Source organism: Cololabis saira, chromosome 12 (genome assembly GCF_033807715.1).
Source record: "Cololabis saira isolate AMF1-May2022 chromosome 12, fColSai1.1, whole genome shotgun sequence".
NCBI classification, from domain to species: domain Eukaryota; kingdom Metazoa; phylum Chordata; class Actinopteri; order Beloniformes; family Belonidae; genus Cololabis; species Cololabis saira.
This window is the reverse complement of record NC_084598.1, coordinates 24,998,243-25,025,077: the sequence shown is the minus strand read 5'-3', so window position 1 is coordinate 25,025,077 and position 26,835 is coordinate 24,998,243. Positions and strand designations below refer to the sequence as shown.

Below are 26,835 nucleotides of genomic sequence, written 5' to 3'. Positions count from 1 at the left end.
GCTCTTTGTCTCTCTCAAAATGATAAATTGATAGATATTTTTAGAGGTTATTTCCCCCAAAAAGAAAGAATTTAGCCTGTTGCTATATCAAAATCAAAATAAATCCACATTTTTTCTTGCTGATTAACACATTTTACACAGAAAGCAGCTGAATACCTCCGCAGGTGACATTATCCACATCGAGGATTTGATCGTCAGCGCATCCACAGGACCTGCCATCAGGAATAGCGAGGCACAGACTGCTGCAGCCTCCATTGTTGACTCGACAAAGGTTGGTGCCTGCGCCAAAGGAGATTAACTCACATCATACTGATGAGCGATCAATGAAACACGTTAATTAGTGGGAAGGAGGCTTACCTTGCTGCTGGTGTGCATCATAGACTCTGATTTCAAAAATAGGGGGCCTCTCATTGCGGAGTAATGTGACAGTTTTGGTGGCCTGGTCCAGTTTGTAGATGCTGCCGCCGCGGTACTCGTTCCAGAACAGAAATTGTTTGTAATGGCATAAGCCAAAGGCATGGTTCAACTCCTGCCCCTCGTACACAACCTGTTAAACCAGGAAACAGAGAAGGGGTCGCATTTCCAAATGGAAGAGCAAAACACAGCCCTGGCTAAAACATACAATAAAATCCAAACATACCTCACACAAGAAGAAAAAGCAAATACCCAATATTTAAAGGAGCATGAGGCAGGATTTATGAAAGAAATTCGTATACGTTTTAAGTTTTCTAGTAATAAAGCGTTCCAAACCAAAAAGAATGAGCCCTCTAGTGTATCTCTCCGTTGCTTTGAACAGGCTGTGTGCTGCAAAATGTGCTGCAATTCCGGACCGGAATTTCCCGCACTGTCCTGCGGATGTGACGTCAAATGACGTCAAATGACGTCAAATGACGCTGTATGCGCGTTCTTGGCGGCGCACGAGTAAACATTGGATACGCGTTTGAGTCATGGAAGCAGCTTCAACTTGAATTGGGACTGAAAACAGATGCTGACATGGCTCATTTCCTACTGACCAGGTAAGATAACATTGTAAGTCATATTTAGAGCTTGATTTGAAAATCACATGAGATTACACACACCTTTCCCATGTCGGCTTCGCTGTTGGCTGCAGGAACCCCGACGGTCGTCGTGGCCATAATGAGTCATTTCTTATTCTTGCCTCATGCTCCTTTAATACTCGTTTTGAAATGCTTTCCTGTGTGAACACCACCCACCTTTCGCTCAGTGCTGTTGAGGTAAACCAGCTCAATGCGGTCATAGTAGGCGTCTACCCAGTACAGAATTCCCTGGGGAATGTCCAGGCTCAAGCCGTTGGGCCACAGCACCGTCTTGCTGGTCAGCAACACTTGGTGATGCGTACCGTCCATCCAAGCCTTCTTGATCTTCCCTCTGTTGCTCTCGGTGGGATCCTCCTCCCAGTCGGTCCAGTACATCCACCTGGGGAAGGAGAAGAGGCGTCAGCACATTTACAAGGGTATGTGAGGCAAGACATCCCCGTGTGAGCTGTAACGAGCAAAGCTTTGATCAGTGATATCGGAACATCTCACAATGCCCTCCACACACACATACAAGAATCCAGTGTGTAACATTTCTTCTCGCAGTACTGAAGCCTGCAGCACTAATGGGGAAAAACATTTATGAGAAAAAGAAATTCAATGAGCAACTCTCCCCCCTATCTGGCTCTCACCCATGCTGTGGGTCCACCACAATGGCGCGGGGATGGCTCATCTTTCCTTCAATGAGCGTCTTGCGGGTCTGTGAAGCCTTCTCCAGCTTGGCAACACTGATAGTCTTCTTAGGGCCGTCATCTGTCCAGTAGAGATTACCTCCAATCCAGTCCACCGCTATCCCCTCCACCGTGTGAATACCTGAGATAAGCACAAGAAGTCAGTGCGAAAAGGAACCTATTAACTGAATATAAGAAGAAGACTGCAAAATTGATATGTAATAACTTTATTGAATTGTCTGATATTACAAAACAAAATTCTATTGTAGAAATAGTCCTCCAAGTCTGTTCCTCCTCACCGTCCTTCAGAATAGTATCTCTGTCCGTGCCATCGATCTTCTGTCGGCCAATAATGTAGCTGGTAGCGTCGGCAAAATAAATGAATTCACTTGCAGCGTGGAAATCCAGAGCGCGAGGGTTCATCAGGTTCTCAATGGGAATCATGTATTCATCGGGCACTTTAGAATTCATGTCCATGCCTCTTATGATACCAGGTCGACCTTTACCGTAGACCAAGAACAACTCATGATCTGGTTCTGCAGAAACAAACAAACAAACATCAAGGCAATTAAAAAAAGAAGAAAGGCACATGAAAGGCACTGATTTTACTGAATTAATACTAGGTAAAACTCACTCTTGCAGGACTTTCCGTCGCTGCCGAGGCTGAATCCAGAGCGACAGCGGCAGGTGCGGGTCTTGTGGCTGTTGCTCAGCAGACAAATGTCAGAGCAGCCTCCAGCCTTTCCAAACTGGTCCAGCGCGCACGCATGGCTGCGCACTGAGTACCAAAGAGGGAACAGAGGTTATATAATGATGCATATCAAACGAATGTGACATGTTTCAGCTGCTGATCGCAGACAAGCATCAGATGGTGCGAGCTGTAAGCCGAGGGGCGCACCTGGAGGCTGGCGTCTCTGGTGGTACACGTGCAGGGCTGCGCCGCGGTCTAAACGAACTACTGTCTGGATGTCAGAGCTGTTGAAGCGGTTCACTCGGATCACACTGGTCTTGGGGTTCAGGTTCCCTTCGTCAGAGTTTGTAGCATAGAGGTAATTCTCAAATACCGTCAGTCCATACAGGTGCTCGATCTGGAATAAAGAAGACGGCAACGCAGGGGGATTCAAATGTTGTTTGAGAACGCTCACACCTTTAAAAACATCCCAGTGTGAAGATCTCTTCCTCCCTCAAGGTTGAGAAAGAAAACTTTTATAAGATCTGGTCCAAATGGACTGAGTATGTGAAACCAATCACATCTGATTTCATGTGAACTATTTTTTTATGTGATGTAATGATTGTAAACATGGGTGCGCTCCCTGGTTTTTTTTTTTTTTTAATTTATTTTTCTGTTATTGTTTTTGATTACTGTTCATAAAAAAATGCCTGGAGGACAGTAGGGACAAAATCATTTAAGTTAAAGATTGAATGTAAAAATGTGTAAGATGGAATACTGCTGTTCTAAATAAAAAAGAGAATTTCAAAAAAACATCCCAGTGCATTACGAATGGTTTCTTTATCCATGTACACATTTTTAATCTTGTACAGGGCCTGAACAAATGTGCACCATTACACTGCTTGAACTATCTATCAGTGCAAAACAGATATTAGTTCTAAAAATGTGAATAAATCACACACAGACAGACGCAGCTAAAGAGATTTATGTAAACTTGGCCCAGGTCAACACGATGACTGTACTCCCCATTCGCTGGCAAACAGCGTCCATTCTGAGCAGGTCTCCTTTACTCTCAGAAAGACGGCTCCAGATCATATCACCACCCTCCTCCCTCTGACACAACTGTCCTGATTTCAGTAAGATCAATACCCCGCTATAAGCTAAAATCAAACAAAGTGTAGGGAGGCATTCCCAACAAGGCCGCACAATACTTAACTGATATCCATCACAGCTATAAAAAAAACGGCTCTTTCTGCATGTGTGATGATTACAAAAAACCCCCAAGAGGTTAACTCTCATTGCCAAGATATACAGAAGACAAATGGACTCCTGCTTTTTTCTATAGATAATGAAACAGATTAATGACATTTTAGAGGGCTGGGGTCCCAAAATTGCACAAACACAAGTGCAACCAGTTCATTTCAATAAATACCAGAGCAGTGAAAGTTGGCATCGAGTTGCAAACAAGCAGACTTGTTGATCGCCAGGAGCCTTTAGTTGATCAGCTTGTTTATGACAACATGGTGGGCTACACACGGGTCTGTCGAAAACTAGAGTTTACCAGCTGCCTCCATCAGACACACTTTCCAAAACACGCGACCTGGTAAACTCTTGTTGTAAGTCATTGTGCTCCTCGAACACAGAAACACTCGACACTGATATCTCGCGTTCTTTCATTGCATTAACTTTACATCTGTGGAGGAGCTCATATTTCCCAGTCTCTCTCTCCTCCAGCTGCTTCTGAGCAAAACCCCTGCATCCTGCAGCAATATCAGCCACGTCAAGTAAAGAGTGGAACCAGACTTTGTGTCCGGCATGAAGCTGTAGAGATGTACTCTGCCCATAAATATGGGAGAACACACTTTTGGAAAAGTTTTTGTGTCAACAAAAGGGAGGAGTAACTGCAGCTTGGTAAAGTTCAAGAATAATTCATTCACCCCCGAGTACATTCCTATGTGGTGTTTGGTGTAGTTTGTAAGTACGCCTATCCCACCATCGCTAAAGCCTCACCATCAGGCCCTGGATGATGGTATGTCTGTTTTTGCCCTCGTAGTCCACCACTTCAATGTAGTCCAGGTAGGCGTCGGCCCAGTACACCAGCCGGTTCACCAGGTCCAGAGTGATGCCGTGGGGGAAGACGATCTTACTGTCCACTAGCTTTGTGCGGTTCTGGCCATCCATGTCACAGCGCTCCACCCTCGGCGTAGACCCGTAATCAGTGAAAAACACTTTACTGCAACAGAAGAGCAGAAGGTAGAATGTGGAAAGATCAAAATGGAGGAAAGGTGACAGAAACGGGAATTTATTGTGAATGACGAGCAGAAATTTCAGCATTTGGATGACTATGCTGTCAATATGGTTGATAATTCATGACAAACACCATATTATATTGATATCATGACATTGAGAAAGAAAATAGAGAATTGATACTCCATAAAAGAGGAACAACTTCAGGTACCAGCTTGGCTTTATGTAGCCTACAAGCACCCGCCTAGAGTTTCTGTCTGGAGGAAGTGATTTCATTCTTGCCTTCTTCCTTTGTCAGCAACTTGTCAGGTCATAAGACCTGACCGGCGTTGCTCAAACTGCACTGAGAGCAGCAGGACTGGAGGGAAATACAAACCCCATTGTCGGGTCCAAGGCGATGCCTTTAGGGTTGTACAGCTCTTGGTCGAGCAGGGTCACGCACGTCTGACCGTTCTTATTGCAGACAAACACCCGGTCGTCCACGTCATCCACAAAGTAGAAGTTTCCAGTCAGCCAGTCTATAGCCATCTGCTCCACATCTGACAGATGGAGAGGAGGGAAAGACAGAGAAGGACACATAACAGAACCATTAAAAAAAAAAAAAAAAAAAAAAAGCACAGTCATGTAACGACTGGGCAAATTCCAGGATTATGTCAAAACCGGTTTTATGATGCCTTGATGTCCTCCTCAAGACTCTGCTCTCTCGCTCTCTTTCAACAGCAACACTGAATTAATGTGCAACCGCAGCCCTATGAGCTGTCATTTACTAGCACTCCACTGCTTTTGGAGAAAGGCATGCAGAGCACGGAGAAGGAGATAAAAACGTATAAAGCTCAAGTTCATGAGTTTGGTGAAGCTTTTTGATTTTACAGACAGTAATACATTTACAGACAGTAATAATAAATACATAAATAAATACAAATCAAGAATTTGTCTTTGTTTTAGCAAAGCTTCATTGTCGCATTGGGACTGGTGGCACGAGACAGCAGAGGCTCCTTTACTTCTTTTCCACTCAGTTTCTCTTAAATTGATCGTTTTTCCTGCTATTTAAATAACACAAACTGTCTGAATTACTGCACCTTCAAGATTGGGAAGCTACTTGCCCCAAATAGCGTAAATACATTTCATTTGTTTGGCAAACAACAAACATCTCAATCAATCAAACTGAAATCTGTTTATTTTAAAGGCCATAGTTCATCATTCACATTTTCATACTAGTTTCCTGTAACCTATAATCTATGTCTTGGATTTAAAAAAGTATTTTCATGTTTTTGTAGCATTTGTCACTGTTCTATACATCTTAAACAGGGCAATTAAAGAACAAGGATAACATTCTAAAAAAAACCTTCAGTTCAATGAGTAATTCATACGGTAAAATGACAACGAATATTGGAAATGTGTCATTTGCAGTTGAGCAACTTCAGTGACTGAATGCTGTTGCAACTCCTCGCACAAAGGAACTCGAAACTTCCAACCCCATTGACCAAAATCCAGAAAGAGGAAGTGGTGCAGATGGACCCTCATGAGAGAGAATGGGCATCTCAACAGTTGCTACTACTTTTCCTTTAAAAGCAGACCCCTGTATGTACGGAACTACGCAGACACTGGATAACTTATCATATATATGCCATCAGAGTGACCACACTTGCCCCCCTTTGATGTCGTGGATCAAGAGTGGGGAATAACACCACAGACACCGCAGACAGAGGCCGACTGTCCTTGGCTATTCATAAGGAAATGTCTGCACTGGTACTTTCTGCAGTGCAGCTCAAAGTTACACAACAAAACACAGCAACATCTGGGCCCCATTCAGAAACCCTCATTCCACTTACCAAACATACCGAGAGATTTAAAACGCAAGTGCTACGTGGAGACTTTAAATATGCCTGAAGTTGCAATGCGAGCTGAGTCAAGAGTAGATGGGAAACGACAGAGGATGGCGTTCCAGTGCTGGACAGCAATATGACAGAAAACAAAACATCAGAACCAAGATTTTAACAAAAGGAAAAGCTTGTCATGGAGTTGAGAGGGAAAGTGATATTCCCTTAGGTAGCCCAACTCCTCTAAAGACATCCAGCTGGAGGCCGGGCTGCACAAGGCACTCATTAGATTTATATACAGAGCAGAGACAAAGTTGTGCAACCCAGTAACTGCTGCATTGTGCAACAACCTCCTGGACCCCCTTATCCAGAGAGCCAGCCAGTCTGTTAACACCCTCATACATGCAGCTTCTGGTAAGTGGAAACTTTGCTGGGAACCTGGACAAACCTACCCTTTTCTTCCCATTTATCCACCCTACTGTGGTTAGGTACGATGAAAACCCCCTTTTTCTGTTGGCCGGTAAAACAGAGGAAGTATTTCACAAACTTAGATGGGGGGGTTACCGGAAAAAAAAAACAACAAACAAAAAAACACTTTCCACCGAGGTAGCCTATTTAGATCCCCAAGCTAGTCACACAGCAGGGCGTAGGCTAAGGAGGAGCAACACAGAATTTGTCCTTTAATACTATTTCCTCTGATTGCATGCCAGTTCAAGTATTTACATGTTGGTGCGAAGCAGAAAAGAACAGTCATTATCCGGCTTCCATAATCCTCTCTTTGCCAAGATGATCCTATTATTACGCGCAAAAAAAAAAAAAAAAGTCTGCGACCTGACAGGAGCACGGTTTAAGAGTTTAGTGATTTAGGATTTTCCAGCATATTTAAGAGGAAGTAAGTCCAAACAAACACTTATGCCACTGGCAAATCCCGCCAATGGCACAGGGCTTGTTAACGTTGGTTTGAAAAAGATGGAGAAAATCTTTCTTCGGGTCAGGAAGTGAAAGCTCGGAAGTGGTGTAAGTCACATAGAATATTAACATATTCTTTATTATTCATAAAATTGTATGATTAATATTCATACTTTAGCATGGACACAAGGAGTCTAATGTGATTTTTGTTTGACAAAAAATAATGTTTAAAGGCTTATGGTAAGACCTGAAGGCATACTGTATTTAGAAAGCCCTCCAATGCACTTATGCATTCTGGAAAAACTCAAGGAAAAAGGACAAGAGATACTTGATAAAGGCCAGAAAGATGTGGGGAGAGGTGCTCTCTCCTGCTGTGAAGTTTCGTGCAGAGGGTGGAGAGGATGAGACGGGCAGGTCCTGCTCCCCTTTTATCTTCCCAGTCGGATAGTTACACATGCAGACAGAGCCGGCGACATCTGGAACCATCATCTACTTATCTGCCCTGCTGTCTCGGGCCCACAGAAGCTATAAATCACCGTGTTTGTGCGAAACCCTGCTTAAAAGACACGGCACTCAAGTCAGCAACGCTTACTTGTACAAGTACACCTGAGCGCTGGGTGGCTTAAACACTGAACAGAGAACACAAAGAGACCATGTCGGCACAAATTAAATGCTCAAAGGTTATTGAAATGTTATCCTTGAGCAAAGAAAAGCCAACTGGCTGATCATGAAAGACGCAGGAGTTCACGAGGGTCATGTTTGGCTAACAGTTTAAAGCAAATGAAGCCAACAATATAAGCAAGCAAGCTCCCGTTTTACTCATCTGACATCCATAAAATTAGGAACGCTTTTGCTGTTTTATCTCAAAATGCTAGTTTAAATTGAGTTATGTTATTACGGCATAACAAACCGTAATTCAATCAGCAGATGTAACAACTATGAAAACAGGACAGGACACATAGTGGCAGTTAAACAGACATGAAAGAAAGATCTCAAACCTCTATTTATGAAAGTTAATATATTAAAAGTGATGCATGCACGAGCCAAAAAGAGTGATATTTGTGCTTCTGTACGAGCAGTGAATGTGTAACATACAACAGGACTAGAGACTGGAGGAATGTAGCGACTGTTGGAGCTGACATAACCCAACAGAAGAATGTAAATACCATCTGCATGACCACTCACACACACCCCCCTAAGGTACAGCTAATCACCACCTTCCTTTTCTCCCTCTCATTTTATCAGTCCCTTTAACTTCAATTATCTTCCTCTCGGGGCCCCGTCTCTTCTGCGCCTCAGACCACTTTGTCTTGTCCAAATTACAGTTTGCTCCTAATGCAGCTAAATTACTTTTACAATTGTGTTAATAGGCAGTTTAAATGATGGCTTCACAAAGTTCAGAGGCGTAATGAAACGCCATGTTCATGGTCATTCTCTGCATTGGTTGAAGAGTGGAGGAGACTGGTATTGATTAAAATTTTCAAAAAAAACAAAAAACATGTGTGAAATCAACTGTGAACTAGGAATGGGCGATATTTTACCGTTCACGATAAACCGTCAAAATAATTCCTCACGATAAGAATTTGTCATGTCGCGGTAAAAACGATAAATTCCCATTGATGATGTTTTTTGTGTAAAGCTGATTTATGGTTCTGTGTTAAATCCACGCACAACGTACGTGAAGGAAGGAAGGAAGGAAGGAAGGAAGGAAGGAAGAAAGGAAGGAAGGAAGGAAGGAAGGAAGGAAGGAAGGAAGGAAGGGAAAAAAGAAGGAAGGAAGGGAAAAAAGGAAGGAAGGAAGGAAGGAAGGAAATGAGCCCGAAAGAAAGAAAGAAAGAAAGAAAGAAAGAAAGAAAGAAAGAAAGAAAGAAAGAAAGAAAGAAAGAAAGAAAGAAAGAAAGAAAGAAAGAAAGAAAGAAAGAAAGAAAGAAAGAAAGAAAGAAAGAAAGAAAGAAAGAAAGAAAGAAAGAAAGAAAGAAAGAAAGAAAGAAAGAAAGAAAGAAAGAAAGAAAGAAAGAAAGAAAGATAAATTCCGTTGATGACGTTTTTGTGTAACAAACATGGCGGATCTGAGAGCGAGATAGATTCATAGTTAAAAAGGTGGAGTTGAATTGGTATTTTTTTTATCGTCATTTTTATCGTTATCGGGATAAATGCCAGAAATTATCGTGATACATTTTTTTGTCCATACCGCCCATCCCTACTGTGAACACAAGACACCATCTTTGAAAATGTACATTTGCTTCTTGCAAAGCGTCACCATGCTGATGGAAATGCAATATGGTCGCATCTACAGCACATCTCCTTCCAAGCATATCTGCAGTTGTGCTTAAGTTGTATGGAAATATGATTTCTAGTAAATCAAAGTTGAGCAGAACAGCAAATCCAAAATCCACAACATGGGTAAGCCAAATAAAAAAAAGGCTAAATTGGAATATGAGGGAGTTGTGGTCTATCAATCAGCTGTCAAGATCCAACTTCAGGATGGCAGAGGTCTCCCGGCTTCACCAGCTGCCTGCAGTTAGGCAACCCTCATCTGCAGTGGATGCGAGACGAGCAACTCCTAATCATGTCTCAGAGTCTACACCGCACAACAGGCCTCTGCACCGCTGGTTCGCACGTCTGCCGCTCCACGCCCGGGGCTAATTCTCAAGGGAAAGCTTCCCATGTGTGCGTGTACCTTGGCACACACACACACAAACCCACGCCCTCGCTCTGTATGTTTTGACTAGTCTCTGCTCTCTTTCTAAAAGGGTCACATCAATGTAATCCAGGAGGATAAAAAAACTTGTCTGGTTTGTCATCAAAGATAAATGACGTCAGAATTATGACTAAGTCTGTAAAATGCAAGTAGTCACACAACCTGTATGCTGGTGTGTGTGTGTGTGTGTGTGTGTGTGTGTGTGTGTGTGTGTGTGTGTGTGTGTGTGTGTGTGTGTGTGTGTGTGTGTGTGTGTGTGTGTGTGTGTGTGTGTGTCTAGATTTTACAGATGAGAATCTGTGTTAAGACTACTTCCAGTCGCTTCACCTGCCGTTACAGCTTAAAGACGCACATGTGGTTCTCTCCACTGTGCCTTTGGCTACATGATGTTTGGTACCTGGGAATATTTCTAAAGATAGAGAAGGATTTTCCTGAGAGAACCAAGAAGTGGAGACTGGGGTCATTGCCAACCAACTTAAATTTAACACTTCAAGTCACAGATTTAATAGAAAAGAAATCAAGTTAAAATAATTTTAAGACACCTGGCAAAATCTAAAACTTCACCACCAAATGTTATTTAATTATGTTTCTTAATTGGCCTTTGAAGAGAATGTCATATTTTTAAAAACATGAACATAACTTTCCTGTTAAATGCAACAGTTAACTGAAAATACATTTTCGGGGGGCAGCACTTTGTCTCCTGACTGCAGCGATTTTACATTGCTCTCTCTGAGGAGGATAAACATGTGGTCCAGCTGTAAACATCTGGATAAAAGTATCAAATTGTAGTGACAGGACGGTACGAGTCCTCGCAGCCGCTTTGTTCAACCATCACCACAGAAATCAACATCGGGATGGTTCCTGTGATTAACATGATCTGCACTGGAGAAATTAACTTATGTTGCCAAAGGGAAACTAAACAAGTTCACAGAGATAAGGGACACTTTTATCTAGTTCCTGGAAAGTGACCGAAGTGTAATTAATGATTAAAACTTGATGGGCGGTGCTGGTGGAAGCTGGCATGCCTTTTATAAGTAAGCAGGACCACTATTCATTTTGTTTTTGTTTTTTTCAACATTCATCTTTGAGTCTAATCTACTGTCTAATTATGTATTGCTGCTTTTAATGTTAATGTAGGGCACTTTGAATTACCTTGTGTTGAATTGTGCTATATAAATACATTTGCCTTGCCTTGCCTTTGAGTGTTGAGTGTGCTGTGTTAATAAAAATAAATAATTAACATGATCTTATTTTTCTCCTGAAAACCCCACTGCTTCCTTCATTCACAAGTCTACGGTCTAAACATCTTGTACTTTTGCTTACAGTCATTTTTTTTGGAACAAAGGATGTGATGAATGTGTTTCTTTTCATTTTTGGCGGTGGAGAAAGAAAAGAAAAAGTGTACTCACGATGCAAGCTGAGGGTGATATTGATGGTCCAGATGTTGCTGACAGTCTTCAGGTCCTGGATGCTGGCGCATTTTAGTTGGGTGGCAGCTGGAGTGTCGCCTACATCTATCCAGCACACCGTCTCCTCGGCGTAGATGAAGTCCATAGCCATCGCCTGCTTTGTGGGGATGGAGAGCAGCAGGGACGTGGAGCGACTCAGGACGGTGCATCGGATATCATGGAGGTTAGCGATCAAGAGGACTGCCAGACGATCCACCGGATCTGAGTAGGTTCACCGGAATGGCAGGAGAGACATGAGAATTACACACAAAGGGGTCAAAGTCCACATCTTCATGCATGCAGGTGTGACCATCTTACATGAAACAGACAGTTCATGTCGAACCTGTCGTTGGTCCAGTATAGACTATAATCATTGGTCTCTGTTGCCTTGTTTGGCGTCTTTACTCACCATTTTTGGCTTTGCAGGAGCGGTTATCTGGCTGCGGCAGGTAACCCTCCACACAACTACAGGTGTAGCTTCCCTCTGTGTTTGTGCATGTCTGACTGCACGTCCCGTACACACTGCACTCATTAAAATCTACCAGGCAGAGGACACAAAAGTGCATCAACAAAACAAGGACTGATGAAAGTAACACTGTTCTATACTGCGTCACTTCTACAAGTCTACATATCCAACATTTTTCATTGCTGCAAAAAACAAGAGATCAATACCAAACCTTGGAAGCTGTCTTTACTTTCTCCTTTAAGGCTATTTATCTCTATCATCTACACCTTTCCACATACAACAGAAAGTGAAAGCGTTTAGATGATTACTTTTAGCTTTGGACTGGCTATACTAGAACATCTTTGCCAAAACGCTACCCACCTTTACATGTCTTTCCATCTGCCGCGACCTCGTAACCATGTCTACAGTAACACCGAGGCCCATCGTGAGTCACTGCACAGTGAAACTGGCACCCATGGGAGGTACAGTCCAGGGCTTTTTCTAAACAAGAGAAAACAGAAAAACACAGAGCATTAAGAAACAATTACAGATAAATGAACACCAACTAGGAGAGACGGAAAGATCCCAGTGAAATAATAAGACAAACTATAAAGTCATATTATATGTTACCTACAGTGGTAAAAGTAGTGTGAAAGTGTTGTGATTTCACTGAGCTCACATTAGAGGGCTTTTTCTTTCTCACGCTTCTGGCAGGAAATAAAAGAGGGGACTCCACACATCTTTTGCTCTATAGGGTGGGCATGCATATGCATGCCTTAGACGATCAAGCGTTTTCACACACGCACCACAACCTTGACCTTTTCAAGACTGTAAGTGTCTGCATCAGATGTTTTGGAGGTGAATAGATTTGCTCTGTAAGCTCTGTGCTATGAAGTTTGGATAATGATAGAATGCGTGTGGAAATATAACAGAAATATGTCAAGAATTGATAGAGTAAACTTGCTATTTTTTGCCGATATTGTGAATGCAAGTTAATTAGTTAATTTTTTTTAGAGTTTCTAGTCCAGACTGCTAAAATATGCTACTGTTCAAATGCGTTAAAAGACTTCAGATTGTACATTATTAGCAAAATAATAACCTTACATCAGGACAAAAGCCTGATTTAAATGAGCCACATTTGAAACACAAGTCTTCATCAACTCAAAGATGTAAGGTTAAAGACATCTAAAGGGCTTTTACTTGAATCCCCAATGAACATGTTGAGAGACACTAATTACTTACAAAGTGTAAATATTTATAAAGAGTACTAAAAGAAAGGAGGTGAAGGATGTTGTCAATGTACTTCAACATCCAACCAAAAAAATAAATAAATAAATAAATGCCACATGGTGTATACAGTAGCTGCCGGCAGGATGGCCAGGCATAGACTGAACCGGCGAAGGGTCCTCATTATACAAAGCCTGTGGCACTCTGGACCATAATGGCTCTTTTGTTGTGGCCTCACTGAAAGGAGGAGTCCCCCACCTCACAATGTGGCCCACATCGAATCCATTCACCGAGCCTCACACTAGGACGGACCACAGGCAACTGGAGAGCTAAAACAGCCACAATAAGTCTTCCTACCGGGGTCGTCGTGCTCCACTTTGTTCAGTAGCTCGTTATGGGTGGGCGATATGTACTCCAACATTCCCTCCATAAGCATTTGTTTCTCGTTGATGTGGGAAAGGTTAGACTTTGTAGTAGCAAGAAAGTAGTAGTAGTGAAAATGGAAAAAATGAAACCGGAGGGAGAAGGAGGATGGAGAAAGGTACGAGGTAAGGAAATCCAGAGTGGTAGCGTGTCAGAGAAATGTGACCAGGAATTAGTGGACAAAAACAAACATATCAGACACGCTGGAGGCCCTTATTGTGTCAGCGTCTTGGAAAAGCACTGATCCAGTTGCTTCACGGATGACGACCCTCAATTACACTTATATGTGGATCTCATAAGCCATGCAGGTTTGAATCAACACGTTGAAACAACAGGACAATCAGGCTGACCATCACTGAAACAGTGGCATCAAGGACTCGAGGGGATGGCGTTTTTTCTGGAACTAGTCCTGCCTGAGGTGGGCTCCTCGTATTTTTACAAGAACCCTAGGAAGAGAAGTGAACGCATGAACAAAGCTGAGACACCAACCAACCAAACGGGGAAACTAACATGAGCAGAATGACAAATTTAGGGGTAAATTAGGACTCCTTACAAAACTCTTAACAGGCTTTCCCAGCATGAGACTTTTTAAAGTGGGAAACCTGCAGGACATTCCTGCCTTTGTGCCCTCACCCCCTCGAAGCAAGTTCACACATGCCTGTCCTCTTTTTAAATGCAGCTCAAAAAGCCCCACTCTTTCTTCCGCATAGTCCCGTCATCATTATTAAGTAACCAATCATCCATGTTTGTTTTGTATAGGTACACACCATTGGGAAGCTGGATTTTTAAGTGCGAACAATTCAAATCTAACTAATACCTTGAGGACACCTACCTCTTATAACAGAGCTGCTTTATTGTGTTAAAAATAAAAATGGGATTACTGAGTTTCCTGATGGATTCTGTCACATAGATCGCATTAGCTGCTGGTGAAAACGCTCCCCTTTTGTAATTGTGCTTTAGAGAGGGGTAATATGGGGGCAGCAGCAATTCTGAGCACGAGGTAGAATTAAGGACAATTCGTTGCTGGCTCTTTTATCAAAGAGGGCAAAGTAACCATTTGCAAACACGAACAGGGCGACAGCTTGAGTAATAAGCAAACAATAAGTAACTTGGTCCCAAACAGAGGCAGCACGCTGTCCAGATGGCGAAAAACGAAACTCATACAAATTATCGAACACATATGCAAAACAAAACTTCCTAATTACCTAAGCTGTAGCACAAAACATTCCCTAAGACTCTCTGCAGGACCGACTAAAATCAATACTCCCTCATTATGAGTTCAGCAGAACAGTCCACAACACGGGGGTCTGCACATACAATGATACTTAAAGATTGTCAGTAAAACAGGTCTTATTGTGAGAAATACCTGCGGTAAATGCAGCCAAATCAACTAATTTAAGCCATGCAAGGCTGGTGGATCAAAATAAGAAAGTTGTATCTTCTAAGGCAGTTTCAAGGAGCATACGCCACATTCGTTTGAGCAGATCTAAAGTCTTGTCCCCGGAGGACGGTTTCATCACTGGCATAACAAATTAAACTCAAAGTCAACACTGAAATGGCCAATTCAGACCAAAGACCTGATGAAGACCTGAAATTACACAAGAATAAAAACTCCTTGTGATTCAAATGTCACTGGTTTGAGTAACGAGAATAAAGGATTTGAATGGTAGCGGCTTCTCAGTGGCAAAATGAAAATAAAAATGTCACTGGTTTGTGAGATTAAGACCAAGTAAGCAACTTGAACTAAACTTTGCCACACACTATGAAAAAACGGAGAAAATGTATTTAATGGAGATCAAGTTCCTCTGCGACCCACCAGGCTACATTCCACTTTCTAACCATTCTTGTCAACAACTCGACAGAATTACTCCGGCGCATGGTCTGACAAAGTGAGCTTTCAGACATCAGCAGCCAGGTATACTTGCATAACGCAACAGTTTGTACAAGCAAACACTAGGATGCTTGTGAAATGTTTCCCCGAAACGAGGTGAGCTCAAAAACAGTTCTGGACACACTGCTGGTGTGTTTGGGAGTGGCGCGGCGCGTGTGTTTGAGTGTATCCCTGCATATCAGCGCCTGTGTGACGTGACGGTGCGTGGAGGCGTTGACAGACACATGGACTTGCAAGCGTGCTCAAGCGCCAGTCGGCATTGACCGCCTTGTCTTATTGGGAACAGCTGGACGTGTCTCCTTAGGGACAAGCTGTCCATGCTGTAACTTGATGACTTCAGTGGAGAAGGTTCATCTGGCGGTGATGACCGCCGTTACAACACTTACACCCACTCTGTGGGACTTCAGCAGCAGCACACCAACAGAACTCCACTTCTCGTGGTGCAGACTAACGACTCTTTTAGGCTCTCACTAAATCATTCACACGTCTCTCTGTAAAGACACAGTACAGTGTAGTTGATTTATGTAGAAAGGATGGTGCGATATGAAAATCATTCTCCATCATGGGTTAACAAGGAAAATGAAAAGGTGCAGACAGTCCTCTTAAACAGCGAGCTTAACACAAAACCTGGCAGTAAAGTCAAGAAGTTGTAATTTAATATTCCGATAAAAGCAGACATAATGACACAATGAGATAAGGCCATCAAGTAGATAAGATAACCTTTAGTTAGTATTTCAGTTTTAGCAGAGGAGGGTTTGATAACTTGGTAGATCCCTCCCTTTTCTTTCAGGACTTTGGACCACTTTGAACTTCACTGTTGGCAATTATATTATTAAGTCATTTGTTATTTCCTGAAAATAATAGTGAGATGGAGAGGGAGAGAAAGAGAAAGAGAGGAGCATGCATGTCCCAGATGTGAGCTGATGCAGCCATAAACTAGGCTGAACTTCAGACGGCCATATCTAAGGGTTTCCTTCTTGAATACAGAGGCAATCCTCTGAAGGCAGCCGACATCAACTCCTTTATCAGCTGCAACAAAGACCGACGCTACTGACCCACATTTTTTTTCATCTCTCACAGTTTTGTGGCCTTTAATTAATACTGGAAGACTTGGCAGTATTTCTCCTCAGCTGCATCCGGGTTGAAAGGTCATTATTCCAGTAGGGAATAGTGAAACAGCTTCACACTGGAGCTGCTGATGCTATCTTTCTGGAGCATGTTTAACAAATAGATGTGCATGGTTCTGCGTCCTCTTTTTCTTTTTTTTCTTTGTACCTCTGCAGTGGGGCCCCTCATCCCAGCCATCCGAGCAGTCGGGGACTCCATCACACAGTCTACTCATGTGGATGCAAACCTCCGGATCCAGGCAGGCATATTCGTTGACAGCACACTGGTTCACCCTGTTGTGTGAGCCTGGAAAACAAGAGAAACAAATATAAGCCAACAAAGAAGAATTAAATGCCAAAAAAGATGCCATTTCAAGGAAATTCTGTACATTTTACAGTATAAATCTTTGTGATAGCTGAAGCTGAATCCTTTTATGTGGGTTCGGAAGTCTAAAAATAGCATCACATGTGAAAAAGATCAACATCAATAGAGAAGCTTCCTTTACAGAAGACCGACCCTGATATTTTTATCTTGATCTTATTACAACCTGTACTTAATAAAGTAGTCTAATAAGGACAAAGATCTGGTTAGCAGAGAGTAGTAAAGGAGAAGCAAAGAAAATATGACAGAATAAAACAAATCCATTAACAGTCTTTCCTCAGTCCAGCCTGTTTTTATCCTACTTTTTGCTTTGATCTATAGGTTTGCAAAGGATCCTCGTGATCCACTCCAGTCTCCAGAGAGAATGATAAATGGAGACATTTAAGTGTCTTTTTCACATTTATTATTTTTTAAACAGTTATACATGCTAAGATAGAACATTTGCAACTGTGGCATATTGCTTGAGTAACAATGACAAAAATGCTTCTTTAACTGCTCTTCAGCTCTGATGATGGCAGATTTATTCATCCATTGTTGCAGTGTTTTCTTTGTTTAGATGCTTTCCGCGCATGTTCCAGAACAGGCTGGAATCGATTTTTTGGCAGAGCCCTAATGCAAACCTCCAACATCAACTCTCTGCATCACTCACAACCAGACCTGTCAAAGTATAAATCAAGTAAATGCTAATTACTTGACAGAACTGTGATCGTAATAGTGAAAACCATCATTCATTTGGTTGAAAACATTTAAGCTGATACTTCCAAATGGTTTTTGACCACTTCATAGAGTTAACTTATAATGTCATGTCACCTGCTGTGGATAACACATATTACAGTATTTTCCGCACTATAAGGCGCACTAAATATATGGTAAAATACCATACTATAGTGGCTGGGGTTGAGTTACGTATCTACATGATGGAGCTGCGCTACAGGAAATGCTACAAAATCCTACAGCAAATGCAAAAAAAAAAAAAAAAAACAAGAAGTACCGTATGTCAAACTTTATTAACAAAATAAAAACCAGCTTTGCTCCGTCTCGTCAAAGTCGCCATTATGCGAGTCAGCGTCGCTGCTGTTGTCTTGAATGTCTGTGACGATTCCTGACGTTTTTAGCGCCATTACTTCGGCAACACCAACTACAGTAGCTACAATCCCCCTGACTACAGTAACAGAAATTACCGTAATGATCATATATAAGGCGCACTGCCGGTTTTTGAGAAAATCAAAGGCTTTTAGGTGCGCCTTATAGTGCGGAAAATACTGTATATAAGACAAATTGCTTCTGTGTCATTTTTGTTTAGAAAGTCTCAAAGGCAACAGTTGATCATCTTTTGAACCTTTTTTTTTTTTTAAATACAAAAAAGGAAAATCTGCTTCAATGACAACTTAATGTTTTACCACGTTCAGGAAGAGTTTATTTAAACATACATGAAGCAAACAGATGGCGCTACTAAGATCTCTTATGTTATGATGATTTGGTGGATTAAACTTTAGCCATCAGAAGCATCTAAAAAATGTTTTGAGAAGCGGCTACCTTTAATATTTGCAGTATTTCAAGGAAAAGGGCTTTGAAATGGTTTCCCCTTGTGATCATTTGGATAACACTGAAAGGATACTATTCCAGTTCAAACCCCAGTTACATTTCCTTTTTGTTTTTTTGTTTGTTTTGGTTTTTATGAAACTATGTCAAATCAGAATATAGAGGCAGTGCGGTCTCTTCCCTCTCTCCCTCCCTCCCTCCCACTCCTCTTTCTCTCTCGTCTCAGCCCACACTGCAGAGCAAACAGTTTGCCTTGGCTGTTTTTCTTTTTTGTCCTCCTATTCCTCTCTCTCTCTCTTTCTCTCGCTTTTCTTCTTTCTAACATCTGCTGACCCACTTTAGAAAAACACTTGAAGCAGAGAAAATAAAGTTCACCTCCTTCACAAGATCTGCACCGCTCTGTCGGTTATGTGCGCTGCGAGGAGAGGCTTTGAGAAGCTGCTCTCAGAAGTAGATTTCCACATATTCGGATGCCTCCACTGTATATACAGATTCTCCAGTTTCTGAATTATAAGCAGCTGCCGCAGCTTAAATGTGGCTCTTCCTGACCCTTATTTTTGCTTTTAGCTCTGCAGAGTCCACCTCAATTCAGGCCAAGTGCAACGAATCTCGTGATGTACTTTTCCACAGACAAAAACATCTGCAAACAACATTTTCAGGTATGAAAATGTAAAGTTTCCAGAACTACTGTGGAGAATTTATTTCTCCTAAGAAACATTGCGATGAATAGCAGCAGAAATATTAAGAAAAACTTGCATGGTGTGCAAAGAATGTTTGGCAGGGAGTGTTGACGTTCCCTGAGGAAAACCACAAGCGTTCTCTCTGAATCCTCTCTATCCATCCAAGAGACTAGAAACCATACACAGAATGTACAATGTGGCTCCATTAAGACAAGTGCCTTCAAATGACACAAGCTCCCAAAATGATCCCACCACAGAAGCCAAATGTACCACAATGGAAGAGAGAATTAGCTTCTAATACATCAGGCTCAAGGACAGGCAGATCAACTCTCCGGTCTGAGGGATGCCAGCATATTAGAGGCCTCCTCCTAACTCGGCCTGTAAGCCAGCCTGATTTACATTCAATAAATTGCCAGCATGGGGATTTCAACATAAATTGTAGCACCCGAAATAAACTGCAGTGCCATGTGCGCTGGAAGTGAAACTGCCACCAAGGATTTACCACCCATCAACAGTTTCCAAGGAAGCATAAAAAAAAATAAATGAATAAAAACAACAAGTTAGAGAGAAAGTCATTTCAATGATACCCACTGCCAAAATTTGTGTTTCCAACTATGCTTCACATAAACTGGTATTCCAGACCGTGATGAGCTGAGAACCCGAGCGTTTCGATGCTGCAGCCTTTTATTTATTTATTTTATTTTTTTTAAACTGCACCAGGAATCAGACTCTTTGTAGTCGCAGACACTGAAATGTTACCATCAATCTGACACTCCTACAATTTCTGCTTCCACATCCGATCCTGCGTTTCTACTGGCCAGGCAGAAAGCTGAACAACGTTCAAACAAATGACTTACAGCCCTCCGCATCCGCGGGAAAGAACTGTGTGAGTTCCATGACAGAAGAAATACCTTGTAAGCTGAAAAGAACGGACACTATTGAGGATTAAATAGATTTATAGGCGAAATAGTGAAAAGAAATCTGCAACTCCAGGAAGGAAGTTTTTGACAATGTATTACGATATTATCCCCATAAATAGGCAGCAGCAGTTTTCTGTCTCGTCTTTTGTGAGAGCTTAAGTTCTTCCACCGACGTGCACACAACTCCCTGCACTGCAGTCTATTTGACATGTCATTCAGTGCGTGTGTGTGTGTGTGTGTTGGTGGGGCAACTGGCTGCTAGGCACATTCCAGGATAAGCTTCAATGGGTGTTTTGGTTAAAATATAACTTTTCTTTTCAGATTGTTTGACATTTTACATCACCAACTTGTTGTTATTCGAGTTCTTTCTGGAAGCCTTGCAGTAATCCAAAACTCATTTATTTTTTCCAATTTAACTCTGGCTCAAACTCTTTACTCATTTTTGAATTGAAAAAAAAAAGAAAAAAAAGGCACAAATTCTTCACCAACCCAAAATATCTCAAAATAAGTCATATTCTTGACCGGAAAAGGCCATTTGGAGACATTCCAGCCGGGTCTGGAGTACTCTGCACAGACACAGTGACACTTTCAGTGACTAATTGTCCGTCCCATCATGTTTGAAATGTGTTAAATCTCAAATCCCATTTGCTGCTCACACTAATAGTGGTCTTTAATCACAGATTATGTGGCTCACCCTACAAGTGGCTTGCTCAGATGGTTCTGGTTTAATGTAGTTTCCAATTAAATGTTATGCAGTAAGCGCATATCATGCTTTAATCAGACAAATGTTTCATGCCAGGGGCAACCTGCTACTCCAGCTCAGAACTATTGTTGTTGCCGGCTACGTGCACCCGGCATCCACACTTTTGACCCTCACAAACAGAAAGTGTAAACAACAACGTGGAGGTGGAGCAGCAAGTGACAACTTTGCTGTGAACTCTTATGCAGCCCAAGAAAACTGCCTAATTGCAAAGGGTAAAAGCTATCAAAGGAGGAATCTGTAATAATTGTTATTTTCAGCTGAGTTTTCCGCTCATTTTCACTTGTGTATATACCCATTCAGCATGGATGGCTGTGTGACACACATTCACAGTAGTGTATGCTGATAAAGATCTTGCCGACATGGGCCTGAAACTCTAGTCTTGATGCTGATCTGATTTGCTTTGAAACAGCATTTTGTAAATGAATCAAGACTAGTGTAGATGTAGCCGCAGACAGGAACACAGTTCTGCTAAGCATTGATTTTAGCATCCACAATGCTGCACGTGTAAAAAGAAAAACTACACAAATGTCATATTCCGAGCATTTCTCTCATGTACATTAATGACAATTTTAAATAACTACAATTTTGTATAGTTTTCAGGGACTTTTTACACTTCTATTTCTAAAACATCAGCTGGTAGAAGAGTTACTCACAAATCAAGAGCCCCTTTCACTTAAGTGCTCAAAGTGGGACTGTTGCACCTTCAAAGCCCTTCATTCACACAGAGTGAAGGATGATGGGATTTCAATCAGGGCAGCAGCTATAGAGGTGGACTTGTATGCAGTCCGAGAAAAAGCCAGAAGTGTGCTGGTACTCAACGATGATGCTGACGAGAATCACAGAGTTCACCACAAATGGGATCAAATGTAAAATTAATCGAAGACAAATAAATCATATTTTCTGAAACACAGGATCCTTTGTATACTTTTAATATTTGATTGAAAACTGCAAAGAAAAGTCACCAGGATCAATGACTGACTGATTAATTAAAAAAAAAAAAAAAAACCTCCACCCCTGCAGGGATCCATTACAGATTCTTAATGCATGGCTCACAAACTAAAGTGGAATAACAAAAACAAGATCAAATGAAACCATGCTAGACCGCTGAGAGAGGGGGATACTCCCTCCACAACCCCACCCCTCAAATGGCAGTAGAAAGACATACACCAGGCGTTTGTGCATCTGCAAACCTGCACATGACAACAACACAGAGCATCAGTCAGGATTGTCATGACTACTAGTTACTAAAGGAAGTGATTTCTTACATTTCAGAAAATGTATACGGTAAGCTGGTAGCTTTGCTTCAATTTTTTTATTCTTAACAGGAAATGGTAGCTACCATCAGTAGTCAATTTGGTGACCTGACTGGTACGAACCTGTCACTCTTGGTCATGGGCTCCACTCCTCTCTCCTGCAAACATCGCAGTAGTAGTCCTACTAAATGCTCCTCCCTCACTTCCCCAGACAGCAATGCAAAGTTCTACCTGTACGCTCGACACACTTCCTTCAAACCTACTCAAAGCCATAGCTCCGACAGTTGTGCCAGCAATCACGAGCATAATACTTTTCTTACTTCCCTTAGGCAGATTTTCATCTTCCTTCAAAACAAGCTATGATCATGCTGCTGTTAAAAAAAAAAAAAATACCCTCACTCAATCCTGCTCTGGTTGAGAACAGTCAGTCTCCTTGCTTCCCTTCTGTTCCAAGATTATGGAGTGAGCAGTTTCTAAACAGGTCATGTACTACCTCACATTAAATTACATTCTTGATATAAGTCCGTCTGGATTCAAAAAGGGCCCAGTGAAGCGGCTCAGCTGTCTGTGACAAAAGCCTTAAGAGCAGCGAGAGCAACAAGTCAATCCTCTGTGCTGATCTTTCTTGACCTATTTGCTGCCTTCAATACAGTTAAACAAGACACTGCTATCTATGCTCTCAAATTTGGGAATTTATGGCGCTTTTACACTAGTATCTACTCAGCCTGACTCGACTCGCCTTTGCGCTTTTCCACTGGGGGTCGAGGCGTGCAGAGTAGATACTTTTACTGTAACTACTCTGCCGAGGTTCTAAGCGGCTGAGTCGGGCTGTATCTGACGTCGTCACACTACGGCCCCGCCGTCTGACGGTCTGAGTCAGGAGGCGGAAATCAGCGAAAGAGCGACTTGCGGCTTCTTGTTCATTTTATATAACAGGCAATGGCAGCGCAAAAGTCTGTTTGGTGATCCAACTCTGAAGCGCAGATGTTCATAAACCTGGTGGCTGAGGAGAGAATTGAAAAAGGGATCTAGATGGGCGATAAGGAACGACCAGATCTACCAGGAGCTCTGTCACTTCATAGCTGCTCGCGGCTCCCAGCTGACTTTTCAGCAACGCGAGACAAACAAACAAAAAAGAAAGGCATCGTTGTTTGAAGCTTCTTTCACTCTCATTTTTTAAACTTGATATTGAACACAAGCCACAGACCCAGCAGCACATTTATCATCTCCTCCAGGTTCTACATCTTTAGTGTTTTTGTCTTCTTTGTTTAGATCACACAATCAAATACGTCAGAGCAGCTTCTCTCCAACCTCCTACTTCTGATCTGGGTATTGAAAAGAAACGAGGGCAAGGCGAGTGGAGTTGGGCTGAGTAGGTACTAGTGTAAAAGTGCCATTAGATTCAGCACCATCTTGGTTCTGTTCCTGCCTTACCAGGCATTCCTTTTAATTGTCATGGAAGGAGAAAACATCCTCATTATATTGCCTCTTCACAGGGGTGCCCCAAGGCATGGTACTTGGGCCCCTTCTCTATGCCATATACACCACCTTGCTGACCTAGATTATTCAATCATACATTTTCTTATATCAATGCCATGCAGATGACAGTTTTACCTGCCATTCCCACCAAACAACCCCAATCAGACTCAATATCAACATGAATAGTGCATCTACTACTGACGGTCCCACAAAGGTCACAAAGAATTTGGGAGTCATGATTGATGACCAGATATCTTTCTCTGACCATGCTGCCTCAACATCCCAGTCGTGCCACTTTGCTCTTTGTAACATACAAAAAATAAGACCTTATCTGACTCAATATGCAACTCCTGGTACAGGCCATGGTCATATCCCACTTAAAGTACTACAATATCCTCCTAGCCAGCCTTCCAGCTTCTGCAACTAAACCACTTCAAAAGGGGCCAGAATGCAGTGACGTGTCTAGCCATTAATCAAGCCAGCCGAGCACATGTCACACCTCTGTTCGTTGAGCTTCACTGGTTATCTGTGGCTGCTTGAACAAAACACAAGTCTCCAAAACATGGCTATAAGCTACTATCGGGGTCTGCACCTGCTTATATGAACTGGATCATAAAGGCTTACACCCCTTTACGTCCACTGTATTATTACAAGAACACAGACTGGGCTTGCCCTCTCCTCATACGAGGCGATCTCAGTTGAGACTGTTCTCCCACGCGGTTCCTCAACGGTGGAACAAGTTACCAGTGGCCACAAGAGCAGAGTCACCCTTCTCTATATTCAAGAAGGTGTTGAAAACCTCTCTTTTGTCATGAACTGCACTCCCCAATAACTTCCTGAACTGCACTAAAAAGTCGCCTTAGCGGCTTATTGGAATGCTGACTTCTCTGCACCAACTTTGTGATATTCTACGATACTGTAGCTTGAGTCTCTGTTGTAAGTCGCTTTGGATAAAAGGGTCCATTGAATTCAATGCATTCAAAAACATCAAACTGTTACAGATTAAGTACCTTTTTATGTCGCACCTCACCAAGGAAATCGGCACTGAAAGACCTTATATTCAACACTGCAGCTTTTTTTTTTTTTTTTAATCCCATCCTTTAAATACAACCTTGAGTTTCAATAGATGCAATTCAATCAACAGCCTCTGGAAATATAAAAAAAATCTTTGGTCTTTTTTCAAAGAGCTAAAATGGCAGGTCCGCTTTGGGTCTTTTACATTTTTACTGCGTTCTAAGATAGAGTGATGAAAAGATGAATTACGCTCCACTGAAGTGTGAACATATCTATTCGCTGGAGCATGAGGGCCGTCATAATCTTCTGCTGCAGAAACAGACAATTAGAGGGAGAGTAGAGATGTACCGACCGATCCAGCTGAAGACTACAATCACTGGATTGATTGGCCAAATTGATTATACCTTACCTAAACCTTACCTACCTTCCAGGCTCTTTTCTCGGTTTAACTCAAAAGTTACTCTTAGCCCTCAACTTTATTAAAAAGCTGCTCTAGTTTGTGCATGAACAAAATACGACCCATCAATATACAGCTTACTCTCACTTTTCATTATTATCTTGTCACCTTACTTTGACATTACATGAACCCTAGAGGGACTCAAGACAAAGGCTGGTAAAAAAAATCAATTACGGAGCTCATTTGCTGATCAATGTGCAATCAGCTAATTGCAATTTTAGCATATCCTTTCAATTTCCTGACTTGGCAAGAACATGGGCCAACATTTAATCCAAAAAACTGTTGCAAAACAAAACCAATCACCATGCACTTGCGTGACAGCCCTGTGTCAACACCTACCTGAACCCACATAAACGTAGGTCACACGGCCATCAACACTCGCTTAGCACATGCACACAATTGAAAACAGGCTGAAAACTCTGACATTACCTTTGGAGCACCTTATTCTCATGTCAGATCATAATGGTTTTTTTCATCATACATGGAGACAGTTGTAGTTTTATTAAGTCCAGACAGCATAACAACTGATATCAAGAACGATACATACTGTCCCACCATCAAGCCAAAGCAAACATACTGAGTTCCAGTTGCTTCCCCAGTGTCAAATCTAGTGATTAAGAACAAATCCAGGCCACACTGGCCCCTTTATTTTTTGTTTTAGCGGTCTATGGGGCTTAATGGGGCTAGAGAGAGTGTCAAAGTCTAGCCACATTTCTCACCGTTTCTCCAGTTTATTAAGTGGCTCTTATTAACAATATTTATGATAGGCTTGCAAAGCCTTAAACATATATCACTGATATGGCAGATTCATATTTAGATTTACTCCAGCATATTTTTTTGCATCATCTCTCAGGATTTACTCCCTTTGCTGGATTTACGCCGGTGCCTCGGCTTCAACAAACCCCAAGACTCCTCTTAAAATCTTAAGAAAAGTTTTCTCACTGAATGTTGGAGATGAACGCTGGTCTTAAATTATTTTAGCCACTTTAAACTCCAAAATCAAAACAATGAAAAATAGATTCATACCATTTTTTACAAATCTATAAAATTTATAGAAAAATAAATAAAATAAACCAATATATTCATAAATATACAAAATTGTTAGACAAAAGTGGGGATGTTTTTTCACAAAAAAAATATATACATAATTTTTCTGTGTATTATTTCATTCTTCAGGTCTTGTTGACCACTATCCTGACAGTTTAAGTCGCTGATTATCACTCAATACTTGTTTATTACTGGCTATTGTCAGTTGAATGCCATTTTAGTGTGTTTGATGACTGCACTGATCCTGACCAAGCTACCCCTGCATCGATAAGACTCTTACTTCCTTGCACTATGGGCCAGCCTGTATGTGAAAACAACAAGGAACTAGAAGGCTTGTGCATGCGTTTGTGACTTTTTAGGTGTAATCATTTTGCGCTAATGTGGTCTGTGTAACGTGGTACATGCCAGTTAAACCAGTGCTCATTCATGACTCTTATGACTAAAAACCATGTTGAACCATTTGGTATTTTAAGTTAAGCATTACTAAGAGTAAATTATGCAAAATTTCCCCCGAGTTACATAGCACCATAGTTTCAAGTGATGCGTCACCCCCAGAGTCACGTTCTAATATAGCGTTTGTCTGGTGCACACCAGGAATCGGAGCTGATGATAACCTGACAAAGTGTCTGTTCTAGTGTGTACTTTCCTCCGGAGCCGATCATCCCCCGCCTTTCAGTCCCAGTAG

General features: G+C 41.8%; 1 protein-coding gene across 2 annotated transcripts in view; it reads right to left on the bottom strand.

Annotated features, from left to right (window-relative positions):
- The window catches only part of lrp1ab (low density lipoprotein receptor-related protein 1Ab), an 88,045-nt gene that overhangs the window by 41,617 nt on the left and 19,593 nt on the right, over positions 1 to 26,835 (bottom strand). Inside the window, exons 3-15 of one of the 2 annotated variants that reach the window (XM_061736122.1) lie at positions 16,783 to 16,920; positions 12,348 to 12,467; positions 11,931 to 12,059; positions 11,483 to 11,743; positions 5,020 to 5,182; positions 4,407 to 4,629; positions 2,625 to 2,814; positions 2,361 to 2,504; positions 2,026 to 2,262; positions 1,688 to 1,868; positions 1,215 to 1,437; positions 358 to 547; positions 157 to 279 (exon numbers count right to left, since the gene is read on the bottom strand). In XM_061736122.1, the coding sequence (XP_061592106.1) occupies positions 157 to 279; positions 358 to 547; positions 1,215 to 1,437; positions 1,688 to 1,868; positions 2,026 to 2,262; positions 2,361 to 2,504; positions 2,625 to 2,814; positions 4,407 to 4,629; positions 5,020 to 5,182; positions 11,483 to 11,743; positions 11,931 to 12,059; positions 12,348 to 12,467; positions 16,783 to 16,920 (2,322 nt within the window). Of the gene's footprint in view, positions 1 to 156; positions 280 to 357; positions 548 to 1,214; positions 1,438 to 1,687; positions 1,869 to 2,025; positions 2,263 to 2,360; positions 2,505 to 2,624; positions 2,815 to 4,406; positions 4,630 to 5,019; positions 5,183 to 11,482; positions 11,744 to 11,930; positions 12,060 to 12,198; positions 12,254 to 12,347; positions 12,468 to 16,782; positions 16,921 to 26,835 lie in introns of those variants that run through there. The other variant, XM_061736123.1, reaches the window with a different exon arrangement.